The sequence below is a fragment of the Sardina pilchardus genome, chromosome 15, assembly GCF_963854185.1.
Source record: "Sardina pilchardus chromosome 15, fSarPil1.1, whole genome shotgun sequence".
NCBI classification, from domain to species: domain Eukaryota; kingdom Metazoa; phylum Chordata; class Actinopteri; order Clupeiformes; family Clupeidae; genus Sardina; species Sardina pilchardus.
Window position 1 is genome coordinate 4,538,461 of NC_085008.1, and position 15,957 is coordinate 4,554,417.

Here is a 15,957-nt window from a genome sequence, read left to right on the forward strand (position 1 = left end):
TTTACATTATTAACAGAACAACAGCACCAAGCCCTGAGGCTGAGACCAAAACGGCTGTTGAGCTGTGCTTCTAAATCCCGGTGCTGCACTGCTGTCCTTGGGTAGGCTAACGCTTCCTCAGTGGCCTTTCATCTCGTGAAATATGATCAACACGAAAGCCTTGGGTCAACATCTGACAATATGAAACCCCGTGTCTCTGTAATCTATCTTTCTCCGTGTACCTACTACAACTAAGAAAGTGTCAATAACTACAAGAACAACAAATCACCAGTTTGCAATTAACCCACCCCCTCCTATTTGCCTGGACAGTCTTTTGTTATCGGCCTTTCAACGGAGCGCAATAGATTGAGCAAACCAAACCAGCAGCTGTGGACAGAAATCCTGGCGCTCAAACATACTGGCTTCTTCACTTTGATGAAATCAGTAGGCTACATTGTCGAGGGCCTCTGTGCATAGCCACCGGGCCCGTTACAGGAAATTTGAAGGATGCGCGCGGGTATCACCTTACACGCGCGTGTTTGGAGAAGCATCATTGAACAAGGCCTGTAGCCTGCATTGTATTGAAAGGGTCGATGAGACAAGATATAATGACCTGTATTTATTCTGCAAACAATGCCACCTGTTTGAACAACCAATTGCACATCCATCAAGAGGCCTCATTAACTAGGTTGAAGGTTTTCTTCAAGCTCAATTTTACGCTCTAGGTTTTGATAGCCTGAAAAGAGATTTTCTTCGGTGGGATGCATTGAGGGTAAGAAGTTGATTCACCTTTTCACCCAACAGCATAGTAAGCTAATTTTAGGTTACCATAGGTCGATTATGCAATCAGGAAACCAACAGTAGGCCTCGCCTAGATAAGGCATTGCTCGAATATGTTTCGCATATGAGAGCAGAAGCGCTCGAAATTTCTTGATGACGGTGAACCAACCTAGGTCGCACGTCTCGGCCATTCTAGAGGTTTCTATCCCGCCTCTGTCCATGTTGCATTGCCCAGACATAATCCTATTAGCACTCAGGCACACTGCTTTGATAAGAGCTTTACAGAAGAGCGCATGTCATTGCTCACAGTGTCGACGGCTTACTTCAGCTAGTCGTTAGCTAAGCAACAGGCTACTCTTTGTTTTTAGAAACCATTCGCTTTCTCTGGACTGTGCTACGTATCTGTAATTGTAGTCTAAATAAGTGGTCATCACAAGAGGATTTTGGAAAGTGTACACAGGCAATGCCAAAATTCAAAGACGTCGTAGAGAAATGGGTGAGTGAATGAACTACAGCATAGATGACACCATTGCCAGAGGATAAGACGATTTTTCTAGAGGGAAGAAAAAAAAACTCAATCTAGGACCAGTGTCATCATGGCCAGTGGCACTATGCTGAGCCTGTCTCCCTCGAGTATCAATAAATTCAATAACTGTATTTCTTGACTAATAATATAAAATGAACTCAATCACAAACACTGTCAATTAATTGAATGCAACTGGTGATCACAGCGGAAAACGCCAGAGAACAAATTCAAACAAAAGGACCGTGAACTCTGTATCCAAATTGGCAGTGCCTGCATTGATCAAGGAGAGAGTGCCAAGGTACTGGACTTCATCAAAGAAGAAAAGAACCAGGTAAATATGAAATATGTGAAATATCCATGAATCTGACATGAGCGTAGATGATCAGTCAATGCTCTGAAATCCGTGGCTCAAAGATCATAAAAACGTTTAAAAGATCTCTGTTGTGTCACTGTATTATTTTGACTAATAATTCTGACTCAGATGCCATCAACGTCAAATTAAGGAAATGGAATGTGTTATAAAATAAGTGACAGTTTCACATGAGGGTGAAAACTGAGAGTTCTCCGAAAAAGGAAATCTACAAAGAACATGTGAAGATGCAAAGCTATGTTGTACATTACGAACAAGCCTCTCTTCCTCTTTCTTAACTGAGCATGACATTGATGCCTATACTGTATGAGGGAAATCTGTGGCTGGACTTCATCTTTGAAGAGAGATGTTGAAGGGTAATAGTGCAGGGCCTCCATTCTCCTTTCTCTGAGAAATACCACAGCTCTTTAGTCATGAGAGCGGACAAAATGTGCTGTTCCACAGGGAACAGACCAGGACCCATTTCGCCCATGCCCTGGATGCACTCTGCCTCTCCTCCTTCCCATAGCACTGATGACCTCTGACCCCTAGGTCCAGTCAGATTTCTCGCTCTGCTGGCAACCTTATGGGATGCTCAGTCCAGAGTGTTGCGACATGAAAAAAGGACAGAATAGTTTAGGATTTTTACAAAACATTGTGGTTTTGGAATGTGTTTCAAATACTATATGCAATGTCCTGTCGATGTGCAGTTTTAAGACTATCAATGAATGCGTTAGTTTATTCCATCCATCCATTACTAAATCCTTGCTGTTGCTACCCACATTTTTTCCCATTTCATTCTCCCAGAGGCATCCAAGCACTAAACTCCAATACCTACACTGTAGCTTTTAAACACATGCTGTGTTAACTCTCTTCGGTTGTTGCTCTGTCTACTCTCCTATCTGTGTTGCAGGGTATAGTCAGGGCTCTGGGTCTTGGGCTGCTACAGCCACTGGTCAAAGAGATTCTGAAGAGGAAGCAGAACCCTGTGCACTGTGAGGCTGCAGTCACTCACCTAGTGCAGGTACAGTAAATTATTTTTCTGGTGGGCATTATGGAACATATCCCATACCTCTGCAATGCATTCATAACACTAATGTAAATCTCAGGTTTGTAAACCAAAGGAAGTCTTTGACAACTTGTTTGGACAATTGGAGGACTGCGATCCAGGATTCATTGGCGAGACAGTTATAGTTCTCCTCCCACATCTCCAGACAGGTAATAAACTGACCCACCTGACCCTAACCTTTGCCACAATCATTATATTGTGTCTATAGGTGTGCCATTTCAAAATAAGCCATTAATTTGAACCAGGAGTAAATGTCAGACTTCTCTAAAGAGCGCATCAGTGTGACACATTGCCTCTGTGTCCCCCTGCTGGAAACAAACTCTAAGTGCAGCTAACAGCTCCAGGCTTCTTTCTCATTCGGCAGTGCTGCTGCAGCTGGGGGATGGCTGCTGGGGCCCGTGTGTGGGGGCCGTGCTGAAGGTTGCCCAGAGGCAGGTGGCCCGGCTGCCGGTGCCCTACACCAGGCAGCAGGAGAAGAGCGACACGCACGGCCTGTGCAAGTGCTGCGCCGTCCTGCTGGACTTCCTGCGGCCCTTTGTGGTGGAGGTGAAGACGGGCGCTTCTAAGAAAGGAGCAGCATCTGCTACAAAGGGCCCAGCGAATGACAGGCTGAGAGAGGACATAGTCAAATTGTGAGTCTTCTCTGTGTCTCAGTGCTTTGCCTATTTATGAAAACAGTGCTAAGTTCAGGGAAGGAGATAACTAGAGGTGGGAGAAAACAATCAGTATAGTATCGCAATATTTCAGTACAATATTTCTATATTGGACTATCCTATGGATTTGGAATAGGATGTCTTTAAAGTTGTAGTGGGTATAGTGGCAGGTGTCTCAATACTTTTGTCTACTATAGTGTATATGAATGCTAAGTGTTGCTATATTGATTTATTTAGTTTCACACTCTGATAACATCGCAAGTCCGCGACATGGTGCAAGACCTCAGTCTTCTGTTGCTTCACAGTGGAACTGGAGAAGGAAGTCAGAGTTGAGAACAATGTTAAGTCCTCGAAGTTTGTTTCAGAGACTCACAGCATACAACACACGATATACTGTGGAAATAAATCATGATGTATCAGCGAGAATTAAGATTACATTTTATGATCCATTAGGATTAATTAAATCTGACTTCCTTTCCATGTTCCACTGTAATAAGCACTGGCCGTTGTAGTGCAAAATAAACGGACTGATTTCGCTGAGTGTTAGAGCTGGTCCTCTTTGCTCACGGTCCCTTCCTCTGCTCTCAGTTGCATGTTGAGCCTACGAGAGCCATTGCTGCAGGCGATACTCCAGGATCCCAGTAGCCCATTCTGGACCTTTGCCACTGGCATCATGGTAAGCCGTCTTCCACATGATACTGCAGGGCTGAGCCTCACTGTTCACAGAGAGCTGCGGTTTGAACGGGGTCTTGTTGCAACCTGCAGCTCGAGTGAATTAATTAAAGGAGTTGATTGACCTGAGGGGTATTTCATCTTGTGTTGTCAGACTTCAGTTACCAACCAATGGAAAGTTAACTTCTACATTTTTTTTTTTATCACAAAAAATAAGCTGTCCAAGCTGTTTAAATAGTAGGGGGGGGGGGGCTCCAGAAATAAACTGTTCAATACAATGATCTAAATATATCCACATATCCTGTTAAAAGGTGACAAATGGTGTGGCTATGCACTTGAAACCAGTTCTTTGTTTGAAACCTTTTAGGCCATACTAACTGAGATCCATAAGCCCCTACCGGAGCTCCTGTTCAACCAGCCAATGAGGAGGGGAGATGAGTTCATCTCTAAAGCCAGCAGCGACTCTGAAGAGTCTCGTGCCTGTCTCGCCTACCTCCTCTTTGTTCAGCTTATTGCCATGGAGACGTTTCCTGCCATCTTTAGGTAGGTAGTCCAGCAGCATATGTTAACATGCATTCAGCCAGCACAGGTCAAGAGACGGCATAGTAGCTGAACACACAAAAATCAAAAGTGCACTGATGGGTTTGAAGTTTTACATTTTGGTTGCTGTTAGAAAAGGCCAGTTACTATTTTGCCCTTTTTGTCACGTCATTCAAGTTACGTTTCGAGCCGCAAGGTTCTTCAAGAAGAGCCATGCGGCTCGAAACGTAACTTGAATTCTACTTAATAAACTAAACCAAGTGAGAGCAAGTGTGCAGACCTTTAATATACATACAGCCAGCATAGGTCAAGAGACTGCATATAGCTGAACACACACAAATCAAAAGTGCACTGATGAGTTTGAAGTTTTACATTTTGATTGCTGGAAGAAAAGGCCAGTTACTATTTTGCCCTTTTTGTCATGTCATTTCCCTTGTGGTCTACTGTGCGTACAATGTTGAAACCACTACAACAGTCAGAAGACAGACGTACACATCTTTAAGCGGGGGAGATTCATTTGGCTTGGTGTCCTGGGCTAAATGTAAAAGCCTACAATCCTGCTTTAAAATGTCACATAAAATAACTAACACGTGACTTATGTACTCTCTCCTCTTAGCCCTGTTTATCTCCTGCAGCGCAACATGGAGTACGTCAACCTTTTGTCAGCTAGGTATGCTGCCAAATGCATGGAGTGTATTATGCTATCTTATGAAAATGCAATAATCACAGAAACATTGGTTCCACGTGCTAATATTCATTGTCTTTCTCTGACAGGAAAGATGAAGCGTGGCTTACAAAAGGCCTGGTAAGGATACTTCAGTCCACATTTAGTATCTACTGTACTGTAGGTTAGATGAGGAGTGGTTGGGTTTTTGAGTCAAGCCCCTAGATCACAAATGTTTTTTTCGAACAAAGTTTACCAGCTGCTGAGATAGTATGCACAACCCTTTCTGTGTGTTGTGATCTTAGGATCTGTGTGAGAAGAGTTTGGAACGAGTGGAAGGCTGCAGCCTACCGGTAGAGATCCTGGAGCTCAGGTCATTCTACACTGTCCCTCAGGTGATTGCAGGTGTACTGAGAAAATAAGCAAATAAAATGTCAACCACAGATTGCATATAATCCAAACAAACAGCATACAAATCTATACTTCTGTACCCTTAAGACAAAAACTTCATACAAAATATACAATCACATTCGTTCAAATTTTAAATACACATCTACTTGAAATACTTTCTTGAGGTTATCATATTTGTATCTCCTATAGAACTTGGTGCAAATCATGACTGTTTGTCCAATGAAGCATTTGGTAAGTTTTTCAACAAGACTATCACAAATGAGCACATATAACATTCTGAAGTGTACTGTATGACTCCATATTAAAACTAACCTTGGTCATGCCATCTCTTCACAGCAAACAAAGGCGCTGCATGTATTCCAGCTCTTCATAGATAAACTGAATGGGGAAGCCAAACACAGATTCTTCAGGTAAGAAAACAAAACTGTAATCTCAGGAACTCCAAAGGCTGATTTTTTTTACACACAATTACAGTACTCACTCAGAAAATAAACGCAGCCATTAATTAATTAAAGTAGGTTACCACAGGTACGAGATTGTACTCATCTATTATTTAAATGCATGTGTCAAAAAAAATCATTAAATTATATATTCAGGTGTTGAGTATACTGTACTTGTCTTGTCTCCTTAGATGTACTGTGGAAACTACTGTAACATAATGTTTAAGACCATGCTGTCACATAGACACTTACAAATGTTGTGTCCAACTGCAGGTGCATGATGAAAACCAGCCATCATGCTGGTGTGGAGGGCCATGTCATCAAGAACATCAAGAACCAGGTGGACCCTGCAAAGGTAATGCACCATTTTAGTTTACATTTCAAGGATAGTGTCCAAACTTAGTAATTGAGGGTAAAATGCATTGAATCCAGTTCAGGAGCGCATGTTAAAATGCTTCAGCCAATAAGAACATGAAAAATATGAACATGAACATTCGACAAAATGCAAGATCTTTAAAACCACACACATTGTCCAAAAGTGTACAAAAAATATCTGTATACTGTGTTTTTCATGTTCAAATGCGTCATGCTTTGTATTGGGTGTCTGTCCAGTGTGGACAGGTGAGCTGTTGGTTCTCAGGGGAGCACCTGCTGTCCCTGCTGCAGATGGCTGTGTGCGTCCCGAAGGGAGTGGAGACTGACCTGCTGCATGGCATGGACAGGTAAGACAGGAGCACTCCGTGGGAACAGTCTCTGCAGGTGGCAGATGTTTCCTAGTCTACCCATGTTACACACAGAAACACCGTCATCATTTCTTGATAACTCAATGCGCAGATTTCCCATACACTGCATGGGAGACAAAGTAAATTTCAATGAAAATCTCCTTTGAAAATAGTTAAGTCTACGTTTACTACTAGGCTGAATTCATTTGTGATGATCAACTAGCTGATTGTGTTCATAACGTCAAGTCTAGTACAATTATTTGTGTTTTCTCACTTCATTAGTAAGACTTCTACTGATTTGCTTCCTTACTCAAGCTCACCACCCTGTGGAGAGTCGAGCCCATTTTAGATCAGAAATAAACTGCGCTCAGTTAATCTCCCACCTACTGGTGTTAGGTAGATCTCCAAAACAGATTTCAGTTATCTAACAAAAAAGTCAGCAAAAACAAACAAACAAACAAAACAAAACAAAACAAAAAAAAAACAACCAAACAAAAAATGTTTTGTCCCTGAGCACGCACACAGATGTGTCATTTTTTAACACATCACGTTTTGGAGTGCACTCATTACTCTTTTTATTTTTTAGTTATTTGTTTATTTAAAAGAATACAGGAAAGATATAGAGCAAATTAGGAGAAAAGAAAGAAAGCTAGAATAGATACAAAGAATTGCAGTTCTTGGAATGATACGAGTCAAACCAGCTATGAGTGGCCATTTAGTTAATCCAGCTATTAAAAAGTGACCCTTCTCAGTAACCATTTACTTTCATTCAGTGTGTTCAGTTTTCCCATAACAGGCAGAGACTTCACTCCCAGCATAGTGGTAACAGAGGCTTGGCAGGCATGTAAGGTAGCCCTGTCCTGCTTCATCATTAATGGATGTGATGCTGCAGAGAGTATCCTGGAGAGTCATGCCAGTGATCCAGCACAGGGCAGATGGCAGACAGAGACAAAAACACAAACACACACACACACACACACACACACACACACACACACACACACACACGCTCGATGCCCAAGGACTCTGGTGTCATGTGCAGGACCACTTAGATGCTTATATAACATGATAAATGCCTCTGGTTGTCAGCCCCATGTCAGCTGATGAAGCTTTCTCCAGTTAATGATATGAGCACCCTCATCATACTGTACACCTTGGGGAGGAGGGGCAGTTAACCTTGTTTTGGCTGTTTGTTTTTGCAGTGACTCTGTTTTGGCATGTTTTCCCTTGATGGGGCAATGTTTTGAGGCCAGTTTGATATGATCTGAAGTGTGTTAGAGGAGAAAAGTTCACTTCCAGGATGTAATGGTAATTTCTGTCTTTTCAACAGAGTCATGGAGTCTCTCAACTTACTCCGTTTCTTGCTTATCAAAGAGAAGGAAAAAAGTTCTTCAGTGAGTAACCGTTATTGTAACAGTAAACTGGTGGGGAGGGAAATTTATAGTCACCCAATATTGTATACTATAGTAACTGAAGGTCAGTGATCATTAGAAGTTTAATGTGCTCATAAAAACATGTATTAGAAAATGAAGATGAACAGTATCAGCCACACAAAAGAACACAACATTATCATAACCAGATTATTATGTGAGCACCCCATTGCTGTCTAATTTCAGTCAGTCTCACACACCTGTTGCACACTCACCATGATTTCCCCTCTTCACTCTTTTACCTCCTCCTCTCTATCACTTCTCCTCCTACCATACATTGACTAGTACTTACATAGTGGGTGCTCATATCCTCTAATACTAGTATTGACAGGCACAGAATCAATGGTTTTCCTATTGCTGTAAGTTGTTTTGGACAAAAGTGTCTGCCAAATGAATAAATAATAATAATAATAATGTAAATGTAATTGGTAATAACCTGATGCTTGTATCTTCTCTAGAAGAGCATGTGGGCAGAGTTGTGTAAGCTGGCTGCCAGCTATCTGAAGATCCTGCGTGTCTGCCTCAGCATGTCCAGGTCCTACTACGGCGCCGAACTCAAGACTCTAAAGGAGAATCAGAAGAACAAAGCCAAGGGTAGGAAGAACTGGCTTTAGCTTACATCATGTACTGTAATGTTCATTGAGTTGCATTAATAAAGGTAATCGTGAGCCCATGTCCTAGAACTATCAAGAACATATTTAATATAGACGTGGTTGATAATATGTGACACATTTTACAGAGAGAAGAGAAGCTCGGAAAATGAAGAAACCAGTGCGTGAAATCAATGTGAAAGACGAGAAGTTGTCCGACATGTCTGAAATGGAACAACATCAGGTAATGTCAAGCATCAATCTCACTTAACCATCACTGACACTATCCCTAAAGCTGAGCTCGATGGTGTTTTGAGCCCCCAACGTCGTCTTCCAGGCAACACTACCACTATTGACTTAAAGGCACTTAATCCTACCCCGATCTCTAACCCTAACCTTAACCCATGCCTAACCCTAGCGCCTTCCGCACAGTGCTGCCTTGAAGACCATGTTGGGGGCTCAAAACACCAACAAACTAAAGCTGACAGGTACTGTGACAGATGGAAAAAGGGCCATGTGGTACCTGCGTGTAAATGACCACACCCACACGTTGACCTGGAGACCACCGTGATGTTTGTTGAGGTTTTCCTTTTTGTTGTGCCTATCCAGGTTCTTCAGTGTGCCATGGTGACCTTTGACCTGATGGACAGCCTGACAGTGAGGATAGAGGAGCTGACTGAGGACAGGGTTGCACGAGAGCCCTGATCCTTGACCTCTGATATGTACCAGCAGCTAGGTTACAGCACTGAACAAGCAGCATCTCCAAATTACAGTCAATCAGAGATAAACCACAATGGGGTCTAGAATAATGTATCAAACAGCAATTGATTTAAAAGCAATGAAAGCATATAGGATAAATCAAGTCCCCGAAAATATGCAGACCCCTTGTGTTTTACATTTTCTTATTTTGCAGCCTTCAGCTAAAATGTACAGGTATAGAAACTGAGGTTTTCTACCAGCTTCTATTTTCAAAATAGGAAAATATACATCCAACAATCTGTTTTTTATGAAACACAAGTTAGACCAAATAAGCAAAGTTTGCTATGTCAGTGCACTTGTGCAGATTACATTGTTATGGCATGACTGTTATCTGTAAATTCCAAACTTCCGCCTGGGCTCTGAGTTTAGAGGATTCAATTAGCCTTTTCAGAGACTTGTATGTTTCTGAGTAGTTTACCAATGCTGTGTCCATACCACTGGAGTTTTGATTGTAGTTTAGTTTGACCTTACTTGCTCATAACGCTTCTTCACAAGTAACTTGCCATGCGAGGACAATTGTTGTTTTATATGGCTCGGTTTAACAGGAATATAAAAGAACGGGTGTGTTAATATTGATTTTTATTTTGTCAATAACTATTAAATATTTAAACAATTACTTGTCATGAATTATTGAATACCTACTTTACTAACTGAATACTTTGAACAATCAAATGGTATAACTCGATTCGAAAGACTTATGAATATGTTATAAATACATATTTGATCATTGCTGACACTTGTGGTCAGACACCCAGCTTCTGTATTACTGACAATTAAAATTATCATCTTAAGTAACTGCATGGACTGAAGACAGTACAAACTCAAACTCAAAGGGGTGTTAGCATAACCAGGGACTATCAATTAATCGATCACCCTTATCCTTATCTTGTTGCACTGTAATAAGCAGCTTCAGACTCCAAGGGTCCAACTGCAGTGGGGACTTCCATCATCTGAGTCTGAATGTCCCTCAGCAGCTCCCATACAGGACTGCGCTCGATGAGGTGGGCACGGACCAGGGACATGCGGTCCCTCACGGTGTCCACATGGGGCTTACTGGTGGCCTGAGTAGATGAACACATGCTTAGAAGATCGGTGACTTACAGTAGTGATGAAATGTATATTTAGTTTCAGTACACATTTACACACAGACACAAGAGCGCAGGAACCCTGCAACTTCAGTATTGAGCATACGTAAAGTGGTGGTAAAATGAATCAATGTAGTCCTATTCATTCACATATAAAAACGATTTAATCTACAGTAACACCTTTTATCAACCTCAAGGATTGTTTTCATATGTATAATTGCGTAACAACAAGTGTCTAAACAATGACAACTTGAACATAATTTGAGGTCCATGTTCAAAACTAAACTCGCTTATAATTTAAGGCTAGGTTGTGGGCCAAATTGAATTTAAAATCTTTATTAAATCATGGCAGTGAGATTTAGGCACAATGTACTTATTCAGTTTTTCATTCTAGTTTAATCTGTGCAGTAGCTTTTCCCACAAGACAGCCCAGTCTCGCAGAGGGTGTGCTATACCCTTGCAATAACCTGATAAGGGTGGTTAGCTGTAGGCCTACTGAACATTGGATCATTGTCCTTAGTCCTTAATGTAATTGCTGTGTGACATTGTGAAAACCCCAGGGACAATGGTGGTCTTATATTTGGGGTTTATTCTTGGACTGGATGACTGACTTAATGAATGAAAGTGTATTGTTGTTGGAATGTGTCTTTCCACTTCATTTAGTCTCACCTTTGCAAGAGCCAACATTCCCTTGACCATGTTTGCATTACAGTGGACTGGAAGAACACGGAGGTTAGTGCCAAAAAATCTGTTGTAAATAATAAGTTGTATCAAAAATATATTACAAATATGACTACTAAGCCTAGTTAACTGATATGGGTTTGTTACTCTAACTACAACTGTAAATAACATTTATCTGGTCACCTGGTCTGTACAGCTGCCATGATGTCCCACTCTTTCTTCCCGAACACAGGAGCCTGGAGCAAGAGGAAACTATTTCTGTGCACCTGCACAAACTTCTGGATTTTCTCATACAGGCCACTGTTCTCCAGTGGCTCTTGAATCTCCTGAGGGACCACTAACATGAAGGCTGTACCTGTCAGAGAAGCAACGTTGGTCATATCGACCTAGAAATTTGTTGTCATTGCATGTTGGATGTTTGCATTGTGTTGTATTGTGCCCATGTATTGTTCTGTATTTTAGCATGAAACCTTAAGCTTCAACTGAAGACCCCAAAATCACAATAAATTCGAAATAGTTGCAAGGGACAATACCTGAAACACGTTCATGATAACTTAACACCTATGGCTAGCGTTTGTTTGAAAGGATTGTCTTCATTGCCTAGGTCAGTTGCTTAATCTCAGCATGCAACAAACAAACAAAAAGCCTGCCAATGCCACAGGGCACGCAGGGGAGCCCTTTACCACTCCTTCCCCACCAGCAACAACGACACGAGGATGAAGACACTTGATAGGCCTAAGGGGTACCGGTGTAATGTGTCCCCTTCTGAACAGCTGGTAGGTTGCTGAGAGGATCATCATGGCAATATGAGATAAAGCGTTTTTATTCCTCCATGAAAACCAGCTCAAGGACCAAACATTTCAATGTAACAACAAGCAGGTAAAGTCTGAGGTTGAGGAGTGAATCAGCATCTTACCAACTTGAGCAAATAATGTTACCTGAAAGAGGGAAAACGAAGGACCCAGGTTCGACACCGTCTGAAACCCGAATCCGGTGATGTTGAGCGCACAACATCCTAGACGACTCGTGATTCTGCAAAGAAAAGAAGCCTAAAACCTCCGCTGCTAGAGCTGACTAGCCACTAGAAAATGTATAGCCTACTCTGTGAAAAAATCCATTGGTTTTAATGAGTATAAATGGGAACAAAAATCGAGTAGGCTGGTTTATATAACTAATTCTGTAATGTTAAACACCACCTTGTTTTGGGGGAAATGACAGCAAGCTAACGTTAGTGCGAAGTTGCTAGTTTCTTCATTTCGGTGAGGGAAAACTCATGTCTGGCGTCCCGAGATAAGTAGGCCTTCCCCTGTAGGCTATTACACATCTACACATTTATCATTACAAATACAGTTTAATCTCAAAGTTGTTACCTGAAGTGATGTGCTAACTATTACGGTAGTCTGCCATGAATTACCCTTTTGCTGATCTGCCATGATGATAATTTACCGCACCGTGTGAAATGCCACACTTCCTGTAGAGGGCACTGTCTCTGTCTAGGGCTCTGCTTGCTCTCAGCACGAAACATTTAAGATCCGAATGGCAGTAGTAGCCTATGGTTTTCCTTTACAATGACAGTATGCAGTGCAGTATATTTTTTAAATATGTAATTAAATCCAAATACTTAATAACTTAATCGCTCTCATGTTCTGAATTGAATCCAGATGAAAATCTAGTCCCATCTCCACTGTAGGCTTAGGGCCTAATAGTGGGAGTATGAGCAAACCAAGTCATAGGATTCTACAGTTGATACCGGGGTATTGTCTACAGCACAGAACTGTCATCTAATGAAGGCTGTATGATGGTCAAACTGGTATGGTGACCTATGGTTTTGAATTAATGCAAAGCATACTTTATGTTCAAATATTTAGCATTTATGTTTAATTTCCTTTCCAGTTAATTTTACTTTGTAGAGACTTTAATAATAATAAAATGCTTTAATGTAGAAACTTGTAACTAGTACAGTATATGAAACGAAATGCACAATACATAAATCATGTAGTGTCTTTCAGCAGATTTAACGTGCTGTAAACTGTATAAGACAGAAGCAAATTACATAGTTGAAACCACATTTTTTATTGGCTTCATCACAACAGTGAAATGTAAACCAACAGGCCATCTACATGTTCTTTATTTTCTAGCAAATGCCATCTAACCAACGCCATGAGAAAGACATACATCTCGTCTTTTTTCTTTTGGTTTTCTAATAAAGACTGAAGCAAACACCAAGTAAACAATTCTGAATTACAAAAATGTCTGCATGCAAAACAAGTTGCCTCGGCGACAATCTGTCCGTTTTTTTCAATAAGGAGAACCTTTCAAGAGGAGAAGCACAGCGGGTTCTGGGCAAAGTGGCATGAGATGCGGCTTCGAAGTCCATAAACAAACAAACAAACAAACAAACGTACATAAATAAACAACAGAAGTGACTCATCGAAAAAAAGAATGAGCCTTTCAAACGGATCGATATGAACTTCAACTGATATACTGGCTACTGTCATGGCCAAAGAACTTGAGCCTAGTCCTGATCTAAACCCTGATGTTAATGGACTATCTCAACACAGATGGAGTTCAGAGAAAGACTAGGCCTAGCTCTCATCCCAGGATAGCAACCCAGAGAGTCTACAGACCTAAAGGGTCAGTACCAGTCCAGAGATAGAACTATGAGAATGTCTCTTAAAGGACAGTTTGGGTGTTGGGAAATGTGTTTTGAGATGACAAGAGTAAGGTGCTCTCTTGCCTCTGCCAGGGTTACAGATAGTTCTTTTGGGGGGTGGGGGATGGGGGGTGTGGGTAGTAGGGGGGTGGGGAGGGGGCGGTCAGTGATGAGTCTCCAGCTCCAGGATGGTCCACTCTCCCTGCGGGGACGCGGCGTCTTCAGGCGAGTAGCTGGTGACGGTGATGCTGGCTGTGGACTCGTCCAGCGGCGAGATGAGCTCGGCCCAGCGCTTGAAGCTCTCCTTCTCGTGCGGCAGGAAGGCGTGCTGGGCCAGGCAGTCACGTGACAGCGACAGCGTCTGCTTGATCAGGTACTGCGCCAGGTTCAGGTCCTCAGGCACTGAGTTGATGACGCCCAGGCTGGCATCCTGCTCGGTCAGCAGCTGCCGCAGGAGGCGCCAGTCCCGCTCCGCAAACTGGCTGTTCTCCTCTTCGTCAGCCTCCTCGTCCACCTGGTTCTCCGCCTCGTTCTCTCCTCCCCCTTCCTCCTCCTCCTCCTCCTCTTCCGGTTCTCGCTCCACACCCTGCTGTCCTGTGATGTTCGAGTCCCCGTCAGTGTTCCCCTCTGCATCCAAGTTCTGCTCAAAGGCCTCGCTCACGTCCATCTCGTAGATGGGAGAGAGGGCTTTGGATGGACGGCGACTATGAGTGCAGCTTTGATCCAATCTGTCACAAGCATCAAAGTCCCCTAAAAGCAATTGACAATACTGCACAATGACCAAGGTGAATCAGCGTTTGGATTTCATTTTTGTACTTTCTTTTATGTTCTTTGCTCTGAAGTGAACACACAGAGATAGAACATATACATACATTTCATTTAAGAAGCTTTGTGATATGATCTATTCCAGCATTTGGTTGACATTAGTTTCACCCCTAATGCAACTGTGTCCTCTTTAAAATGGCCACAAATGTCAAAATGATAGCTGCTGAACTGCAATTGGAATTCACCATTGTCATTCACTTGAATGCAAATGCTGGGGAATGGACAATGGTGGTTTACTTGACAAATCTGGAACAGAAGCTAAGTGAAAAATACACCCAAAGTCTCCAGAGATGCAACTGAACTTTGGGGAAGTGTGGAAGGAGAGAGAAAGAGAGGATGGACAGCTGCCCTAAAGGTGATGCACAGAGGAAAAGGGGGATGCTTCTCTTCAATGTGTCTCTTTTGTCCACCACTACCAGGACACCGCCTTTCTGCCAGTGCCACAGTCAACTCCGCCCGCTACGGCAACTCAAGTCTTAGTCAGGCACAAGAGATATGTTTGTTTCTGTTGTTGCTGATAACTTATTACTGAGTCCCGTGCACAAGGTTATTGTATAGATCTGAGATTTTTTGTTAGTATATATAAAAACAAACAAATGCTGTAGAACACACACTAAGCATAGTGTTTTCACTTACAAGGACTCGAGTGCATATGTTCTCTGACCATGAGGTCTCTCATACCACAGTTGTTACACGTTTGCTTGCAATTTGTTGCTCTTTTTTTAAGTTTAAAGAAAATCCACTGGTTGCAAACAAATGAGGATCATGCAATTAAATGATACTTAACCACTTATTGCTTTTTCAGGATTAAATGCTAGAGTGGTTTTCTGTACTGGAAGAGAGCTATGGAAAGGTGCAGGGAGTGGTACCATACCAGTGAAAAAAGAGAGACATAGTGGAACCGTGAGTTTTCTAGAAACATAGCATATACAAAAAGTTCTACCGGCACTACAAAATTACATTAAAAGAAAAGAAAAGTCTACAGCATAAAAAAAAACAATAAATAAAATAAAAGATCTACAATTAAGGAGATGGGTACCTACGGACTAGAGACACCATGGTCTAGCGGAGATGTAATCCAAACAGGAGATGACACATGAAATAATTAAAAAAAAAAAAAAAACATCAA

At 42.0% G+C, this 15,957-nt stretch overlaps 3 protein-coding genes across 4 annotated transcripts in view; 1 reads left to right on the forward strand and 2 right to left on the reverse strand.

The window, feature by feature from the left end:
• Positions 1–1,124: 1,124 nt before the first annotated feature.
• On the forward strand, positions 1,125–9,639 carry glmnb (glomulin, FKBP associated protein b). The gene is made up of 18 exons (XM_062556657.1): positions 1,125–1,255; positions 1,491–1,616; positions 2,548–2,658; positions 2,744–2,852; positions 3,068–3,335; positions 3,945–4,032; positions 4,396–4,571; positions 5,185–5,238; positions 5,343–5,373; positions 5,538–5,627; positions 5,833–5,874; positions 5,980–6,053; positions 6,357–6,438; positions 6,696–6,805; positions 8,136–8,199; positions 8,694–8,829; positions 8,975–9,069; positions 9,435–9,639. The coding sequence occupies exons 1-18, from the start codon at positions 1,223–1,225 to the stop codon at positions 9,528–9,530; spliced, it is 1,785 nt and encodes a 594-aa protein (XP_062412641.1). The 5' UTR covers positions 1,125–1,222; the 3' UTR covers positions 9,531–9,639.
• Positions 9,640–10,214: 575 nt separating this feature from the next.
• Positions 10,215–12,785, reverse strand: LOC134102679 (protein SPO16 homolog). 2 transcript variants are annotated; one of them, XM_062556860.1, is made up of 5 exons: positions 12,721–12,785; positions 12,289–12,382; positions 11,534–11,705; positions 11,339–11,417; positions 10,215–10,645 (listed from the first exon to the last, which is right to left on the reverse strand). In XM_062556860.1, exons 1-5 carry the CDS (start codon positions 12,781–12,783, stop codon positions 10,466–10,468), a joined length of 588 nt encoding a protein of 195 aa, XP_062412844.1. In that variant the 5' UTR covers positions 12,784–12,785; the 3' UTR covers positions 10,215–10,465. The 2 variants fall into 2 exon arrangements, with proteins under 2 accessions (XP_062412844.1, XP_062412845.1); XM_062556861.1 differs by having other exon boundaries at positions 12,765–12,781.
• A 614-nt stretch (positions 12,786–13,399) lies between these two features.
• Positions 13,400–15,957, reverse strand: part of btbd8 (BTB domain containing 8) — a 41,667-nt gene continuing 39,109 nt past the window's right edge. Inside the window, exon 20 of the mRNA XM_062556456.1 lies at positions 13,400–14,753. Within this exon, the coding sequence (XP_062412440.1) occupies positions 14,167–14,753 (587 nt within the window). The 3' untranslated portion in view covers positions 13,400–14,166. The remainder of the gene's footprint in view (positions 14,754–15,957) is intronic.

Excerpts from the sequence above, each read along its gene's own strand:
- glmnb (XM_062556657.1), top strand. The coding sequence starts at position 1,223 with ATGCCAAAATTCAAAGACGTCGTAGAGAAATGG. Across the intron at positions 4,033-4,395 it reads CCTTTGCCACTGGCATCATG|GCCATACTAACTGAGATCCA; the intron begins GTAAGCCGTCTT and ends GAAACCTTTTAG. Across the intron at positions 6,439-6,695 it reads ACCAGGTGGACCCTGCAAAG|TGTGGACAGGTGAGCTGTTG; the intron begins GTAATGCACCAT and ends GTGTCTGTCCAG.
- LOC134102679 (XM_062556860.1), bottom strand. The coding sequence starts at position 12,783 with ATGGCAGATCAGCAAAAGGGTAATTCATGGCAGACTACCGTAATAGTT. Across the intron at positions 12,383-12,720 it reads TAGTTAGCACATCACTTCAG|AATCACGAGTCGTCTAGGAT; the intron begins GTAACAACTTTG and ends TTTTCTTTGCAG. Across the intron at positions 10,646-11,338 it reads GAATGTTGGCTCTTGCAAAG|GCCACCAGTAAGCCCCATGT; the intron begins GTGAGACTAAAT and ends TCATCTACTCAG.